The following is an 18,291-nucleotide window of genomic DNA, read 5'->3' on the forward strand; positions in this document are numbered from 1 at the left end:
ATTAAAAAATAAGCAAATCAATTAAAGCAATTGGAATGACCGTTACTAGGCTCTAATATCTCTCAAAATAGTATTATTTACGACCTAAAGAAATTTCAAATAATAAATAACAAATTAAGTGCTTATAAAGCAAGCATTTTAGTTTCATATTGCCCTGTTGGCGATTTTGCCTGACTAATACAAATAATAACGTAATGTATCCCACTCTTGTTTCAGATTTGAGCGTGTGCTGGGCCCGTGCGCTGACATTCTGAAGAGGAACATTCAGCAGTACAACAGCTTTGTGTCCCTTTCTGTTTAAATCTGTTGTCCTTGTTCTTTTCTCCTTTGTTGTTTAAGTGCCCTAAACTCATTATCTACAAAATGGAACCCCTTCACGTCTGCCCGCGACTCTAAATGTAAATTTAAGAATTCGTACTCACTCCTAGAAGCACCGTGAAGGAAAAAACGCTAACTTTGTTTACTTTCAATTACCAAAAGTAACTGTGAACCATCTGTGTAACACCATGTCATAAAATCTTTGAAAAAGCGAATTGTCATATATATTTTAACTGTTAAGGGGATCAAAATGTTTGTGTGAACTCGTGGGAACTGCCAAAATTTTTGCATTCGTTTGCTCGAAAGCAGTGTTAGGCGATTATAAATGGTCTTTCCAGCATTTCAATGTTTAGTTTGCACTGATGAGACGCTGAGAAAAGTACTTATTATATCCGCACTTGGAAAGGCCCAGACTAAATAAATGTTGTAAAACGATTCCCTCGGAAAAATCTTTTGTAACTCGCTATTATGGTTTCTTATTCAAACATCTGCAGAGGATTTAAAGCGTTGCTGAAGAATTAGTTTGTGGTTAGGCCTGATAATATTTTATAAAATCGTTAGGCTAATATAGCTACTATATTTATATTTAATCCTTTATTTCATACCACACTAATTTATTATAAGTAATCAAATTATCTAGACGGTTATATTATATTATTGTTGCACACACGTGAAGAGAACTAATTTCAAGGTGTAGGTATGAACTTAAAATGATGCCAACTTAAAACTGATCAACTAGTTTCGTAACAAAAATTATAGCGGATGACTCATGAGCTTAGAAGGGATAAAACTAATGTTTCTACACACAGTTGTCACAACCCTTCTTATTCGGCACTTTATGATAATCCAAATACATTATGTGAGTGTTTTAGACAACATACATACATTTGTAAATTAAAACTACAACAATCAAAAGCCATTTTCGCCTCTTGCTGGTCGAGAGGAAAAACATGGTTGTTGGTCAACGGCAAGCAAAAGTGTATCAATATAAAAACTGACAGTCTGCAAAACATTTCTGATGAGGAGTTTTCAGCAAACAATAGATTCTTACATAGTGTGAGCCATTGAAGCTAGTAAAATTATCTTCCCTGCAAGCAGGATAATTAATTGAATGAGTGAACACAAAAACACGACATGACGTCAACACCTGGTCAAGTGGAAGCACGCAGTTATTGTTGTACCAATGTTTCTTCTAAATTATGCTGTGTTCAAGATGAATGTGTCGGCGAAAACCAAGCCTGGCTGTCAAAGCGGCGGGCGCGTGAGATTGCGGCTGGCTCCGCGGCCAAGCGAGCTGCGCTAATTTGACACCCTGAGGGCTTTTTTGTGTGATTTCTGTAGTTTATTTTGATCAGAGATCGTAACACAAGGAAAACCTTTGCTGTATGTATCTTTTGTCTCTTTAAATAAAATGAGGAAATATTAATTGTGAAGCCAGTTGTCTTTGTTTTGAAAATAAAAATCCTTTAGCCAAAATCGATCATGATCACGATCAAAGTGTACGAATGGATTTGCTCTATGTGGATTTTTTAGCAAAATGAGTGGCTAAAAGTGATCAGTTGTAAAGGTTGTTTTTTAAGTCAAATTTATCTTGTGGTAAAATATTTTAATGTCCACCTTGCTACACAATCCTCTTAGGGAAGACAAAGCAGCCCTTTTCCTGTGCTGGATTTTTCATGTTATAAGGAACAATTTCTCTCTTTGAAATAGTTTCAAATTAAGGATGGAATTTTTGGCTTGTAGACACATTAAATTCATTTATGACCTAAGGTGAGATTGAGCATTAATTTAAGTGAGTGAAAGGGTTACACAAAATTATTTCTCCTGTAATTTTTTGGCAGCAATAACAATGAATAAAAATAATCTTTTCTAACGGCCAACCAATTTGGACAATTTCAGTGCACCCCTTATTAGAGTCGTCTGAAGTGATTTTTGTATACATTAAAAGTGTTTTATTACGGATGAACAGAGCAACTATGCCCCATACTTGAAAATTCTGCTGAAACAGGTGTTGTCTACTAAAAGAACGTGCAAGATCATTTTTTTTCTTCGATAGTTCACTTTTATCCACAATGTCCTGTTCAAAAATTCACATTATAGAGACAGATGCAACTTTTCTTGGTTTAATTAGATTCAATTTGAGCTTATTCTCAATATTTTCTGTTCCCCAACTTTTTCATGATTATTTATGCCATGCAATTCAATTACATGCGACTGCGAAAACGTTTAAAATATGGATTGTAGTGAATGTAAATCAATATGTAATTCATTCGTGGCTGTTGCTTTTCAAGAGATTTTAACTTTGAGAATTGTTTTGATAATAAACTCATATTTACTTGTAGCAATCGTCGGAGCAAAGCAGATAATAGCAAGAAGTAGCAATAATTTAATTAGTTCGAACCTAATGACAATGATTTCTGATATTGTGAACATTTATGCATCCCTTGAGGCTTTCAAGTGCTGCAGGTTGCATAGCTACATGTTTCAAATTTTGAAGAGATTCTCTATGTCACTTAAATTACATGGGATCCGAATTTTCAGTTTCATCATTTTTTAACCTACACTATTCTATCTTTTTCTCAGTAACTTACTGAGGTATTATTAACAGAAATCAATCTTTAATTAATTTTTACGCTAACGATCAGGCTGTTGCGATGATGCTTAACATTTGAAAACTCAAAAGGCATTGGTCAATAAACCTACAGTAGCTGAAATGAGAGATTTTAACACAGAGTTAATGTGAAAAATTAGTTGGAAAAATAAAGCAAATTTATCTCTTTATGTATCTATAATACGTATTCGTCTCGTGGCAGCCTGCACAGCGCATATGTGATGCAGATTGCATACCCGAATCTGAGCAGGCGCTTCAAATTATGCGTTGCGATGGTTTTTTATATATTTAAGTATGCTACGCAATTGAGATACGGAAAGCTAATTTTTCACTTAACTGTTTTTCAAACGATAATATCTTTATATCTCATTAAATCTTAAAGAGGGATATTTTCTGAAAAAAAATGGGTATAATCTTAGTTATCAAATCTCATTTTTATTTATCCACAAATACAAATATACATCGCAAACATATAATAAAATTCCATCAACGTGTAGTGGTTGCACATTATTTCAAGTGCGGTAAACATCTGAAGAGAAATAATATGTGACAAAAAAACTAATAAACACGCCACGACGTGTGAGGGGAGCCAGCACGTCGCAACGCAATCAAAACATTATACACTCTATACGTAATCCAAACATATCGAAAAAACGAAAACCATGAAATTGCGAGCGGCGAAAGAAAGAAAAAAGCGGAGAAGAAATCAATCAGACGGATGCTTCTTGTTAGGCCGCAAATGGACGTGAGCCGCTGCCCGCTTCCCATGACGAGATCAAAAAGAGGAGACCAATTTGTGAGTATGTGTGCGTGCCACTACCACGGCCGCCACATCGGTTGCTGCTGCGGCGGAGGAGTCGGCCGACGCAGACCGTCCGCGCATTGTCCAAGGTGGTCCACAATGCGGCGAGAAATCTGCAAAAAATGACGGGTCTTATTACTCTTATGGGTGTCGTGTTAATGAGAATTTCACACTGCTTTTGCAGGAAGGGAAAAAACAGTAGAATCAATATTGCTGTTCAGGGATGCGAAGAAAAAACAATCTAAATATTTTGATCTCGAAGGTTCTGGTTTAAATAATTTGAAATTTCTGGATGACATCTCACCTGAGGGTCAAGTCCAGGCAGACTGAGAAGAAAATGGCACGCCTCCGAGGCGCACTGGCTGAACCCTGCCTCAAAGCGTCCTTTTGGATTCTGGCAGTCCTCCTCAGGGCCACTGGATTCTTGTTGGAGGTGGTGCAGGTGGCGCACTGTCAGCTCCAGGATGTCTGCCTTCTCGAGCTTCGAGACGTTTTCACCCTCAGTTTGCAGGGCGGTCACGACCAACTCCTTCAGCTCGTCCAAACATCGGTTGATGCGTGCTCGACGCTGTCGCTCCAGCAGAGGTTTAGTAATCTGAAATCAAAACGATTGCTGGATTGTCAAAAAATTTGAAAAAAGCTAGTTTAGTAAACGCAGGGTTTGCAACAAAATAATTAGTTTAACGCTAATTTTGCAAATTGATTGATTTCTTTTATTTATAAATTTTTTCAATGACAGTTTTCTGAAAATAAAAAAAAATAAATTATTTGCTTTTTGGGGGTTGTGTTGTTCTGTGCCCTTTATAGCAGTGCAGATGACACTGTTCATCTTTTTTAATCTTTATTTTAGGGGTGAAAAATGTATAATTTAGGATTAACCCGTTACAAAGAATAAAAGGGTTGAGTAAATATCTATGACACGAATTTGATTTAAATGTTAAACCATACTTAACCCCTAAACTGTTGGATATTACTCTACAAGAACGAAATATTTACATTTAAATTTTGACAAAAATCGCATTTAATATGAGAAAATTGGTTAATTTCACTAAAAAATTCCAATATTTATTTCCAATTCACAAAGTGGCACTCAACACAAATCAATAATTGTAATAATTACTTAAACTGACCTTTTTGTATCGTTGCGTCCTGGAAATGGGCGCGTGGAGGTCGTGGGGTCCTTGCGGGGCCAGCATGGTGGGCCGACTGTGCGGGCATGAAGCCGCTTGGTGGCCCGCCGCCGTCACCGAGGCTCCTCCCCCGTGCGTCCGAGTGTGGGAACGCGCGCCTACGTTCCCACACTTTCCAGCTAAACGCGTAATAAGCTGCTGCACCTGTGCACACTCATAAGTGCACACACTACACGCCGGCCGGCGGCGCACTTGCTACTCTCGGCGCGGCCAGTCGCGCGGCGCGACCTGAATCGACCGACCTCCCGTCGCCGCCCTCGTCGCGTTTTACAAATTTATGTACAACAGATTATCATAACGCGCGCAGCGTGATTGCTGTGGCAGGAAACCAAGTGCAGCGCCGCGATTTTAAGTTTATTCCCATGATGATATCACATAATGTTATAATTCCCCCTCTGCGTGTGGAGTGATTTTAACTGGCGTGCCTGCGGTGATTTGCATTTTACAGACACATATAATATACACCAACCATTAAAAATCACAAAATATAATTAAAATTAAAGGAAAAAATTTTAAGGGGAATATTTCATTCCTCTTCTCCCAGGGTTTCTTATTTACACAATCACTAATACAATTCAATTATTAAATTGTTGCAGCTCGATGACGAAAGGTTTACTGCTTTTACCAGGCTATGCGATTTTCAACTATAATTTTTCCCATTCTGGCTAAGCAACCATTTTTACAATTTTGTTTTCTTATTGAATGGCGCAAGACTTACGACAAGAATAAAAGAACACGCTATATTAAAATTAATGCTAGTGCTTACGTTTTTAAGATATTGAAATGAAAAGTGTAATGGATTTGAGGATATGGGCAGATCCCATTAAAATTGCTAGCTCTCGAGGATTATTTATCTGCTAAAACCATTTACGAACTGCTCATACAAATTACAAACCAAAAGCTATATTATGTATAACACTTATTTTTGGATCATTAATTTTTCCATCTTGAGCAGCGTAAATAAACCCGTCAAGTTTATGAGCCTTGTCGAAAAGCGATAAAACTGAAAGGATTTATTTCTAGCAAACTAATTTTTTTCCAAATGGCTTTTATTTTACTTTTGATAATGTTGAAAAATGTTTATTTGGTGCTAGGTAATTTTTAACTTCGAAATTAGATCTTCTGTTGAACCTTAATAATTCTAAATACATTTTTATGTAGTATGTTTGCACTTGTAATCAAAACAATACTATTTATCATATAATCTAAAATAAATAAATAAAGAATAAAAATCATCCCAGGAGAAGTTTTTTCTAATTATATTGCCCCTTTGTTGTTTCCTTCCCAATTTAATTAGGCCATAATAGTATGAAGTTAAGCTTCATTGAGAATTTTCGAGAATCTTTCGCCTTCCGCTCAAATATGTTGAAATTTTGATGGATCTAGATATCAAAACGGTGTGTAAAATTTCAATTTGGCTGCCAAACAGAAATTAAGTGCTGGCCATTAGAAGAGAAAAGCAAACCTGTTTGGGCTTTACAGAGCAATTTAAATTAGCCTCCGTCTTGTTTTTTCATTCTTGCTGGAAGCAATCAACGCCTCTAATCTTGGAAGAAAAATCAGGAAAGGTCGCGTCTTTCAACAAAAAAGGAAACGAACCAGCGTGTTATCTGCTGCCAAATCGGGGTGTGGGTCTCTTTTTCGCTTCTTCGTCTCACTCATTATTTTTTCCCTCCTTTTTTCACTGAGAGCAAGAGCAGTATGCTGGTCTCGCAGAAGAAAATAAAATAAAAAAGTGAAATAAAGCGGGCGAGGACAAAGTGGCTTTTGTGCGTCCAGCATGCGGAGCACCCTCATCTTTCTTGGTCGTGAGTCAGCCATGGGGATCGTGGGAAGACGCGCGGAGGAACGCAGCCAGCAGCAAAGAAAACGCTAAGGAGGCAGGCGGCGGGCACGTGCGCCGTCTTGCTCTGCTCTTTCTTGCTCCTCACCTGCCGCGCTTTCCCACGCCTCTGCTCCAACGTCTTCGGGCGCGCATCTGCATCTTCGCTCGGTTCTGCCCATTGTGCCTATCTTCCAGTCTTGATTCAGCCGTCTTTTCAACTCCGTTTACACACACACACGATGCGCAGCGCACAATCGTTTTTTGTATAATTGGAAGGAATCATCTGGAGCGGATTTTACAATCAAATGGCCAGGCCACACCAAGCGTTTTTACTGTCAAAAAGGGATGCACTGATTGATTTATGTTAAAAAAATTAATCGTGTTCTTAAATGTGATCAATATCTTATCTAAGCCTTGAAGATTTGACGAAAATTGCAATATGTTGTCGCAGAGCAAATGACGTTACTTCAAATATAAAATTGTCTCTAGGAATTCTATTAAGAATAACTTCAATAAATAAATACGACCTCTAATATCAAATTTTTCATCACCTCCTCTTAAACTCTATGCCGGACAAAATGAATACTGGACTGAAGACGAACCTGTTAAATAATTATCTAATAACTTAATAATCCAATTGATGTATGTCCTTTGCACCTGTGGTGGTTCATCGCTGGGTGCCAACACATTGCACTGGATCAGGCTACACACCCTTCATTTGGAATTCAAGACGGTAACCACTAGTTATTTTCTTATCCCCCGATTCCCCCGATCCACCAATTTAAATCACAAAATGAGCACTAATTATATTGGTCAAATTTTGAAAAAAACTGCCACAAGAAATAAAAATTATTCTGACCCCGAACATGTAATTAAATCTAGCAAGAGTGAAGAGAGCACGAATTTCCGGGTTTAATTGAAGCAAACGCCGTTTTCGGGATCTAATATAGACGCTCTCTTTCCGCTGCTCTGATCAATCTGATCGTGGCTGACGAAATGCTGATCAATTTGATGCAGAACTGGCGCTCAGCTCGCTCAGCCGCCTTTATTGTCGGTTTTCTCGACAAAAATTCGACTCTTTGTTTGTGATCGGTTTATCTCTTTTGAGATGGGCAACCCTCTGATAACGAACAACTCGTGAAAAATCCGTGTCCCAATAACATCGCGAACTAATAGCATGAGTCTCATTGAAGGAAGCCTAGTCTAGGAGTCCAGAAAAGGACCAGCCCGTGATACTTAAGAAGTGAGTCAGGAAAGCTTTTGCAATCCTCTCGAACCCGGATGGATTCGTCATTGCAATGCAAAGGGAGTCAAACATTTAAGCACATCAGCCCGCACTCGGCCCCCAAACATCGCCTCAGATTCTCACATTGCAACGTGCACGTAAAGCATGCGCTCAACAATGCGAGCCAACGGCTGTGGTTATTAGATTTTGAAATTGCTTTAAAAATCTGTTGATTCTAGAGGCATAGAGAAATAACAAATTTTTACTTAAAATTTGCCTGAGGAATGAGGAAAAAATAGATATATGCGTGAAAATATGAATCAATAAAAACAAATCCGCTCACAATCAGAGAAGTTAAAATATTTTTTTTTATGTTTTAATTAAAAACATCTGTTTAGTTTGAGAAAGTGTTACAAATTAAGGTTGTATGTGTAGAGTTTTTAAGGCACAATATTGACCCTGTTGCGTAATATGATCAGTTGCTGACTTACATAAGAGCTTGAGACAAAAATAAATTTTCTTTTCGTATATTATATAAATAAATAAATGTGTTAGTAAAACTGTCAGAATTTATATAGCACTGTTAGGAAGCAAAAACCGCGTAAGACAACTATAGACCTTCCCCTAAAAAGTAATATTAATACTGACAAATCAATCGAAAGGAAATCATTGGAAAAACAACCTAAAAGCGTCAAAACAGTCTAACCGGATCGCTCAAATCGCCAAGAAAAAGTCTCTATTGTCGAATATCCCACATCTTAAATTATCCCTTTACTCTTTTGTTAGAGACTACCCGATAAAGCTATTTAATTCTTATTCGAATCCAAGCACACGCTCACTAATGAGCCAAGCTTCGATGGCTTCGATTTTGGAAAGGGTGTGCCCGCCCTGCTGTCTCGTTTCCAAAAAGCAAAAAGCGCATCGCCGGCACGCAACCCTGCTATAGTGCTTCAAAATCAAATTGCTTTGACGGACGCTGACACAAATTGACACGGCCCATGAATCTCGCTTCCCCTTCTATTATGTATTTTGTTTTAAACACAGACGTACATAATATTATTCAAATCGGGAACGCGCTGGCCGCCACTATATATTCTTTTGTGTTCCAATTGACCATCAGCGCAGCAGCACACACACTCTCTGCTAACGCGCGATGATAACTTTTTGCCTTTTGCGTGCTGATGCATAAGCCAAGGTCGTATGCGGTGCATTGTCTGCGTGGCTCGCGATTGTCCAGCCCGCGGTGAACGAGCCGCACAAATTCGATTCAGAGGGAGCGAGATTAGAGCGAGAGGGCATGTAAATCAGGGCGCGGTGCGCGCTTCCGGCTGGTCACTCGTCGTCGCGCCGCAAATGCTCTTTTATTTGCAGCGTGCATATTATTATGCCGAGGCACAAGCACGGCTCGGTTCGCGCGAGCGGATGGCACGATTTTGAAATACATATAATCTGACGGTCGCTTTATATATGTTGCATGGACGGCGAAAATCCGGTTTCAGCTCGGGATACTCGCTGCGTGTGTGCATGTGTTATACACCCAGACTAATTAAATCAATGTCTCATCAAAAGCAACAACATGAAACCTTGTGCAGTTGAATTTCGACACAAAATTTTACTTTTACGTTATTAATCGGGGAGGCTTAGAAAGAATGTGATTGAAAATCTATAATTCTTCTTCTTTCACAGCAGAATGAAATCGCACACGTTCTAAAATGTACAAAAGTCTTGGCACAGCTGCAGAAATTAAAACGAATTATACATATAAAATTTGATTGAAGGTCGCAAACGAGGAGTCGTCCATTGAAAAAGGTTGTCGTTTAATCTTGCCTCATGCCTATAAGTTTGGCTGTCATACTTAAGTCCTATTATTATTGTAAATTTTTTAATAGATTTCAGATCGTACAGTAAAAATACACGCAGAATACAAAATTAGATTTACAGCAGGCAAATTAAGAAAATATTTTTATAAAAAAGTATATTTCTTGACACAAACTTGTTTTGCTGTTGGGTTAAGACAAAATGTGCAATTCGGCACGCACAAACAACAATATCAAACTTTTAACGAATCATTTTCGCTCATATTTAAAAATATACCTTCACATAGCACTGAGTTGCGGACGCTGGGGTGCCTAATTTGAATAATGACATTCTCATAGCTTTGAAAAGACTTACGCTGGGGTGTCATTATCCATCTCAGCGTCCAGCTCAGTGCTATGTGGAAGGAAAAATGTGAGTTAAAAACATTCCTGAAATGTCTTATGACTGTTTCATATTGTTTTTCGTACGTGCCGAATTGCACATTTTGCCTTTATACCCACCAACAAAGCGAGTTTGTCCCATGAAATCAGTTATGTACTTTTTTCTTACAAATATTTCTGAGAATATTTTATTAATTTACCTGATGTAAATCCAAGGTCGAATTCTGTGTATTTTTAATGAGTGATCTAGAACAGAATTAAATTTTTCCATGAAATAGGACTGCAGTTGACAACCAAACTTGTATACATATATGCATAAATACAACAACGGCTTTTTTCAATGAAGAATGTCCTTATTTTGCTTCCGCTTATATTAAATTAGTTGTGATAGCCAGGATCTAACAATTTTAATTTTTTCAGTCAAAGAGTATATTTTAAAAAAGATTGCATATATTTGCGTTTTATGATTGCTTTCTTCTAAGAAAACACTCGTAATGCGTGATCCTATAAAACAATTACGTCAAATCCTTAATGACATATATAAGCACAATTTTTTCCACATAGTGCACCTTTTGTGTATATCCCGAAGGTCAAAAACACCTAATGAGACATTTGGTCTGGTTGCATTTTGTTGTTTCCAAAAAGGACAGACTTAGCGTTTAATTGGCTTCGCTCCGAGCTCGCGTGATTTCACATTATTTGCAGCGAGCGACCGCACTTGTCTTTTGATGGTGTTGGCCGAGTCGCACAGGTGTGTGTTGCTTGTTTCATGAAGAGCAAAGACAAAATCTACAAGCCACCATGCGCCGGTTTCCTCTGTGTATGCGCTCTCTTTAAAAACCTTTTCTCTTGCTCTGATGCGTATCTCGCGGGTTTAAAAGACTTCTTAAAAGGCGATTTCTGTTTGACCACGGTGTGAGCAGGATGACTTTGTGCGCGGGCAACTTTTTATTTTCTCTTGTTTCTTTCGAAACACTTGACTAATAAAAACTAGAAACCCTCTGCGCATGTATGCTAGAGTATTTTCCTTAACAATTTCGGTTGAAATTCAATTTATTTAATTGCTTTGCTTAGTCATTCAAAAGGTGAAAAACATAAAATTGTTAAATTTCTAGTACACTTCATAACACTGTGGTGAAAATGGGTGAATAATGTTCGCCACAACACCATTTAATAGAAATGCTCTTAACCCCAGAGAAATAACGCAATGTTTTATTTGATAAAATCACTTGGGAAATTTAATATTTTTAAATGAGAGGAAAATGAAAACGTATAGCAAACAAATTTGCTCCTTCGTATAACCTGAGGTGCTCTAAAATTTCAAACATTTTTCAAAAATGTATTTAAGATTTAATTCGGTCACTTTCAAATATTTTAAATCGAATCAATGTGACCCTTATGGACTGTGACAAAATCAGCAAAAAAAGGTAAATTAAAAAAGCTTCTTACCATCACAAATAAAATATTTACTCATTTACAACAGGTTAATTTACTCTAATGGAACATAAAGCTTTTAAAAATTTTTTCTCGGTTACGTCTGAACCTGCTTTGATTTTTAAATAATTAACTGAAATAAAATACAGAAATTTAAAAAAAGATGCTAATTATACACAAGCATCAGCTCTGACCCGTGGATAGGAATGGAAACAAGCGAATGAAATATGTTACGCGCTCTTTGCTCTGAATCGTTGTCCCGAGTCCGGAAACACGAGAAATTTTCATTTCCCGTGCGCGGCGGCGGCGCTTCGCAGGTGAATAAATGAGCCGACGCGCGCGACGAGCAGATTCAAATGTTTATACATGCATATATTTAAATCACTCGCTAGCTGAGTAAGCGGCATGATGGGAAAGTGACCTGGCCGCTTCCGGCCGCCGGCCTCGCGAATCCAAGCATGCCGCCGACACCAAATTAATTGCGTTTCCCTGTCAACCATGGGAAAAGGAAACAATCATTATGCGCGTCGCAGCAAAAGACACACGCACACGATTGCATCGGAAACATAAACACGCTCGATTTTCTTGATACAGAAAAGTGAAGTGCTGCTGCTGGTGAGAAGGTATTCTTTCCTTAACAAAGTGTGTGTCTTGAGTAATGGGCCACCGCCCCCCTGTCGCACGCACTCACCTAAAGGCTATACTTTTCGGCGCCTTTTGTCTGCCAATTGACTCTGATTGTGGGTGAAAATTACATTGATTGTATTTTTGTCACTTATTTCATTATTATAAATCAATTAATAAGTTAATCTGGAGCAAGAAAATGTAGACAATTTTGCAAAACTTGTGTGCGTGTTACTGCTGCAGTTTTAGTCCATTTAAATGCGACGGTTTCAAGGTGTTGCGATGAAAAATGCAGAAAATTCATTTTAAGTTGTGCGATTTATTTGAACCACCACAACTGGGGGTTAAAATTTAACTGTGTCTCTCTTACAGTCAATCATCAGATATCAGATTACAAATAATCTCTTTGTACCATAAAATATATACTTAATGGTGAGTCTTACTCAGGTAAGACATTCAAACAATCAATAATTTACATCAGACTCAGGTACATGTCACAGCAGTCTGCGCAGCAAGGGCGCTCAGGATCCTTCTCAGGGGCTCACCAGGGCCTCCAGACGCCGCCGGTGGTGGCCGCCTCGACCTCGGTGTCGGTCAGCGGCGGGCTGAGAGGGGGCGTCTCGGGCCGGTGCGGGTCCTCCTCCAGCTGCTGCAGGCGCTCTCCGAGGTGGGCGAGCAGACTCTGTCCAAGCTGCGGGTCGACGGACACGCCCTCAACCCCGGTGGCGAGGCAGCGGGACACCTCGGAGGCGCAGTGGCTGAAGCCGGCGCGGAAGCGGTCGGCGAAGGACGCGGGCCGGCGCTGCTGGCGCCGCAGACGGTGAAGGTGGCGCACGGTCAGCTCCAGAATGTCGGCCTTCTCCAACTTGGACACGTTCTCGCCCTCGGTCTGCAGAGCCGACACCATCAACTCCTTCAGCTCGTCCAGGCAGCGGTTGATTCGGGCGCGGCGTTTGCGTTCCAGCATCGGTTTCATCACCTGAGGGCGGAGAGAAAAAGGGCGGCTTAGTCAAAGTTGCGGAGCAAAAGCATTGCAGTCGTTCAACTCCCTAAAAATATTCGGACGCTACCCAACCACACAACCCCCTCGGGGGAAAGAGAAAAATGGGAAAACTGACCTTTCTGTATTGGTAGGTGCGCGAGATGGGCTGCTGGTCAGGCGAGAGACACGTTTGCTCGGCGGCGTACATTTCGGCTGCGAGAGTGCGAGTGCGGGTATGTTGCCTGCTCGGCGGTTCGCGGCGGAATGAGCGTGCCGCAGGGAGGGGAGGCCTTTTTCAAGTGATCAAACTGCGGAGAGCCAGGTGCGCGCCGGGCCCGTGCTCTGAGAGAGCCGTGGGAAACGAGAGCCGCGTTCCCACACTTCTCGGCCGGATTCCGTCCCCGGCAGCAAGAACACACACAAATACACACACCTGTGCGTGCGGCGTGCCAGAGCAGAGCCCCCCAGGTCCCTCTACCTTTTGGCTTCTTCCCAGCAGCGGCGGCATAGCGTCATTGCGGCGCACATTACGATATCAATGCTCCCCGAGGGCTGATCGCAGCGCGCGTCGCGCAGCACACTCTCTCCCGCGCGCATAACCCATTGATCACGCGCTCGCGACGCCAAACTCTAATCATATCTAATGAGTGGCTCGCGCGAGACCTAAATGACGCGTTTGTCATGGCTTTAGAAAGTGATGCAACTGCAATTTGATCGCTTTGGAAATCGAAATTGGTTGCCAAGACGACATTTTAAAAAGTTTAAAGCCGCAATTTATTTCTCAATTTCAATACTTTATAAAACGGAGTGCGTGGTGGATACTTCAACTGGAATAATTTGTCCCATTGTTAACTTATTATGTTTGAAGTTATCGGGGGGTAACAACAATTTATTACGGTATAAGCTGCAGAATATCCATATGTTATTTTTGAAATGTTTGTAATTTCACATATATTAGTGTAAATTTTCATAGGGAGATCCCAATTTTTAAGATACCTTGCGTCAAAAATATTAAAGCTTAAGCTAAAAGAAAGTTTTAAAAGTTATTGATTGCATGACTTATCTCAATTTATCAATCATATCAACAACGTGCACGTGCTCTTACATCCTTTCTAATAGCGCCGCTGCTCCTATTCTGTAGATGGCACTGACTTAACATTCAGAAGAAATATTATGTAATCGACACTGATTTCATTATTTTTGTATTACAAATTTTCATGCCCATTTGATCAGTCATGTTCAATCAACTCTCGAAGTTTATGAGCATGGGAGAAGACAAACTATTTTTTTACCAAAAGTTTGTCCCAGGCACATATATTATATAAATGCTGAGCTTCATACAAATTCTTGAAAATTCCAAATTCTATGAATTTCTATTATGTGCACAATATTCGGTCATTGTGGTATATATATATATATACACTGGAGATTGTATTTTTCGTTCTAAAAACCTTAATATAGAAACAGATCTTGCATTATAGTATAGACTGATATTTTAGCAGGTATAAAATTAAATTGTCGCAATTAATAAATGGAATGGATAGGAAATAAAGTTGATTAGAAGGCAAAGAGAAACCAAACTCAATACTTGTGCAATGATTAATGAACATCCGTGGTGACCAGACATCTGTAAAATAACACAACTTGGCCAGTCAGAAGAAAATAATTTATTTGGAAATTGTGAAAGATCGTGAGGAAAGGTCAAACGACAATTTCTCAATGAGCATCCCTTAAGAAAGATCTGTTATATATTTAGGACAGGAGGGCTTTTTTCTCGTTTGTATTGCTAACGTAAGATAAAGAACTGACCGCTTGTAAAATTAAAAGAACCGAATCGGACGCGCACATCTGGTGTTGTTTGTATAACAACAATTACAAGACTTCAGGATTGAATTTTGGGCTTGCGAGTTTATTTTTGTTGGCATATAGCGGATAGGGTGAGTAACGCGATTTCTAAAAAAAATTGTTATTCATTCTTTTGATGCGTGATCACTGTGATAAGCAATTAGTGTTTATCTTCATCCTTGATTCAGATTCTCTGTACAGAGTGTTAATTTTTTTCTAAATGAAGGAAAATAAACAGCCACACACAAAACCTAAAGTGAACACCTCTCTTGTATATATAATACTTGTTATATAATTTCCCTCTCTTAATCACGCGATTTCAATATTTGAATCTGATTTATATTCTCCGCTCCTGTGTTATGTCAATTTCCGTGAAAAAATGCCGCCTCGCCTGAATGAACCTACAAAAAGCAATTATGTGGAGCTAGAGACTTTAATAATGAATGAACTCTTCCACGGCACGCACGCACACACGCATACCTTAAAATTTTCCCATACAAACAGTGGCTCAGAAAGTTCCCGGACCTTCCTATATAAAATGATCTCAAGTTGCGTTTTACATGTTGACTTTCAGCGTGTTGGACAAAACAAAATGTGGAGAAAAAGTTGGTTTTATTGCCTCAATAATATTCAACGGAGAATTTTCTCACACCGCCTTAGCAGCATCGATCGCATAAAATGGCATCGCGTGCGTAAACGCTGTGTTTTTGTGTTTGCCTGCACGGAACTTAATGAGCAAAAAATCGTCTCGATGAACTGGCGAAGGGCATTAAATATATACAGTTCAGCAGGAAAATGCGGGTTCCAAAGGCTTGATGAATATTTGCGCTCTCTCGCATACCAAAAACTTGTCATAAATAATATAGACTCGATAGCTTTACAGGAATAATAAATATATTTACGAGGAACTTAGATTTCGCATTTTTTGATTAAGTTTATGATGCACTGAAGCAAAACTTGTCTTGCTGAGCAGGATCTCAAATATCCACCCCGCAACATCCTATTGTGTATCAGCCTAGCATTTTTCATTATATATAACTTGTTCTGTGTGTAAACAGAGAATCGCGTGCTCGGCGTTCACCTCCGATTTTCTAAGGCTTCCTCTGCGCCGTTGACTTCCATTCACACGCTGCTCGTTTTATTCGCTCCATTCGCGCCAATTTCCAATCAAACAGCAGTGCCGTGCCGTATGCTCTTATGTTAGTACGCGCGAAGAGGATTCACACCTGAGGCCCCTGGAGCCGAATCACGCGAAAAGGAGCAGGAAAAGGACGCCGGCCGCGCATGATTTGCGCAACAACTCACACCATCAATTATTTTACGACCGTATACGCGCAGCGGATTCACTCTCTCGCCGCTTTGTGCGCGCTGCGCTGCCATTAAAGATAATGAGAGCAGACAATGAGAGTGGAGGAAAATTCGCGCCGCGACCTCCAAGACACATTAACAACAAAAACTATAATACATGTTTGAAACAACTCTCGCTTTCCGGTTGCGCCAAAACGAAATTGCAATTTCCCCTAATTTGATGGCCTCTCAGCAGCATGAAGGCAATTTTCACCTCTTCTTACGATAGTACGATTAGTACACTGCCATAAGCATTTTCCAGTGAATTTTACCTGAGAACGTGTCTAGAATTAAAGTTTCAATGGTTGAGTTGAGAGTGTTAGAGACTCATGAAGGTTGACCGGATGTATTTTATTTCAAAAAATGATTCGTTGGCTGGTGAAATTTGAATTGACAGTGAACAAACATTTTTAGTTGATATTTGCGGTTCAATGATAAAATTTAACCTTGCAAAACGTGCATATATCAGTTTATTTTGGGTTAACGCAAAATTTTTTTATCTGCCACTTAAAAACATCGATTGTATTAAAAATGCAAAAAAAACAAGGCCTTTCTGTTATGCGATTATTTCTAGAAGGTTTATATACTAAAATCTATAAGCACTTCACGTTCACAGCATTAATTTATCAAAAGTAAAGAATTACTCGCAGGCTGCATCAATTCGAAGACAATCGACAAATTGAATAAACGCGAGTGGAACGGGCAGGCAGCGAGAGCAAATAAAACATTCAACACAGTCAGTGGACCGACCGCGAGAGAGAGAGAGAGAGAGAGAGAGAGAGAGAGAGAGAGAGAGAGAGAGAGAGAGAGAGAGCCGACGAAGCTGCGAGGAGCACGTGCGGTGGCTGGCTGCTGGGCCGGCCGCCGCCGGAGGCTGTTGGCTCGCTGGCAGGCTGCGTTCCCACGCTTCTTCTCTGGCTGCTTCTTAATTCTCGTTCCATTGACTAGCTGCCTGCCGCCGCCAAGAGCCGCGGGGCCAACAACACTTGTTGCTCCTTCTTACATCTCTTGCTCTCCAGTCCTCCGGTCAGAGAGCAATTTTTTATTTATTTTGCTGTTACGCCGAACAGCAAACAACGACTGAATCGCGGACACACACACACACACGCATACTCATCCTCCCGTCTTCACAACATTGAAGAGCGGTGTTTTTTGTGTGCAAAAGGAAAGCTTGAAACTTGGCCGTCAAGGTAAATGAGAACATGCACGACTTTAGAAATTAATAAAGACATAAAAAGATGGACAGATTGGATGAGCGTGTTTTGTTTTGGACACAAAAAGAGTGTGATTTGACGCAATATGTTTTTTACGTTTCAAAACTAAATTAGTTTATTTAGCAACCGTTCATGGAAGTTTATTAACATTCATTATTTTGCTGAAGTTAATTTTGCGCAAAGGGTGTTAGTTGATTAATTAAAAAATAATACGTTAATAAATTAAAGGAAAACTTCTGGAAGGAATTAAAAAATGTCCATACATTTGTAAAGACAATAAGAACAGGTCTAATTTAGGATTGGTTGTTTTTAAACTTTTGGCTTATTCCAATTCTCATCACTCATCAAGCAAACTTTTGTGGTGATAAAGACAAAACTCTGACAACCCCTTTTTTGTAAAATAGTTCTGGATATCACATAGGGTCGACGAAATTTAAGAATAGGTGTATATTCATTTCAGCAGTTCAAATCAATTAAAATAACTGCAAAATGATTTTCAAGTGGCAATTCTGCGAAGGCAGCGTCTGATTTCGCGGCTCATCTTCCTGCTGGTATATTATAGGTGTAAATTGAAAAGGAGAGTCACGTAACTCGGTTGGATTCTGGCCGGGTTGGTGCGTTTTCAGTTCTCCAAGCCTCGATTGGAGAAGGCAAGAGCATCTTTTTTCTGGCGGTC

The 18,291-nt window shown here is 39.6% G+C and overlaps 3 protein-coding genes across 5 annotated transcripts in view; 1 reads left to right on the forward strand and 2 right to left on the reverse strand.

The window, feature by feature from the left end:
* Pka-R1 (protein kinase, cAMP-dependent, regulatory subunit type 1) overlaps positions 1-1,751 on the forward strand; it is a 28,401-nt gene extending 26,650 nt beyond the window's left edge. For all 3 annotated transcript variants that reach the window (XM_065482334.1, XM_065482335.1, XM_065482336.1), the window contains exon 7: positions 217-1,751. In XM_065482334.1, coding sequence (XP_065338406.1) covers positions 217-301 — 85 coding nt within the window. In that variant the 3' untranslated portion in view covers positions 302-1,751. The remainder of the gene's footprint in view (positions 1-216) is intronic.
* Positions 1,752-3,344: 1,593 nt separating this feature from the next.
* LOC135940678 (enhancer of split mgamma protein-like) lies at positions 3,345-5,151 on the reverse strand. Its single transcript, XM_065485671.1, has 3 exons — positions 4,862-5,151; positions 4,036-4,326; positions 3,345-3,844 (listed from the first exon to the last, which is right to left on the reverse strand). The coding sequence occupies exons 1-3, from the start codon at positions 4,925-4,927 to the stop codon at positions 3,746-3,748; spliced, it is 456 nt and encodes a 151-aa protein (XP_065341743.1). The 5' UTR covers positions 4,928-5,151; the 3' UTR covers positions 3,345-3,745.
* Positions 5,152-12,526: 7,375 nt separating this feature from the next.
* On the reverse strand, positions 12,527-13,784 carry LOC135940593 (enhancer of split mbeta protein-like). Its single transcript, XM_065485541.1, has 2 exons — positions 13,346-13,784; positions 12,527-13,206 (listed from the first exon to the last, which is right to left on the reverse strand). Exons 1-2 carry the CDS (start codon positions 13,415-13,417, stop codon positions 12,769-12,771), a joined length of 510 nt encoding a protein of 169 aa, XP_065341613.1. The 5' UTR covers positions 13,418-13,784; the 3' UTR covers positions 12,527-12,768.
* Between the last annotated feature and the right edge of the window lie 4,507 nt (positions 13,785-18,291).

This window comes from Cloeon dipterum, chromosome 3 (assembly GCF_949628265.1).
Source record: "Cloeon dipterum chromosome 3, ieCloDipt1.1, whole genome shotgun sequence".
NCBI lineage: Eukaryota > Metazoa > Arthropoda > Insecta > Ephemeroptera > Baetidae > Cloeon > Cloeon dipterum.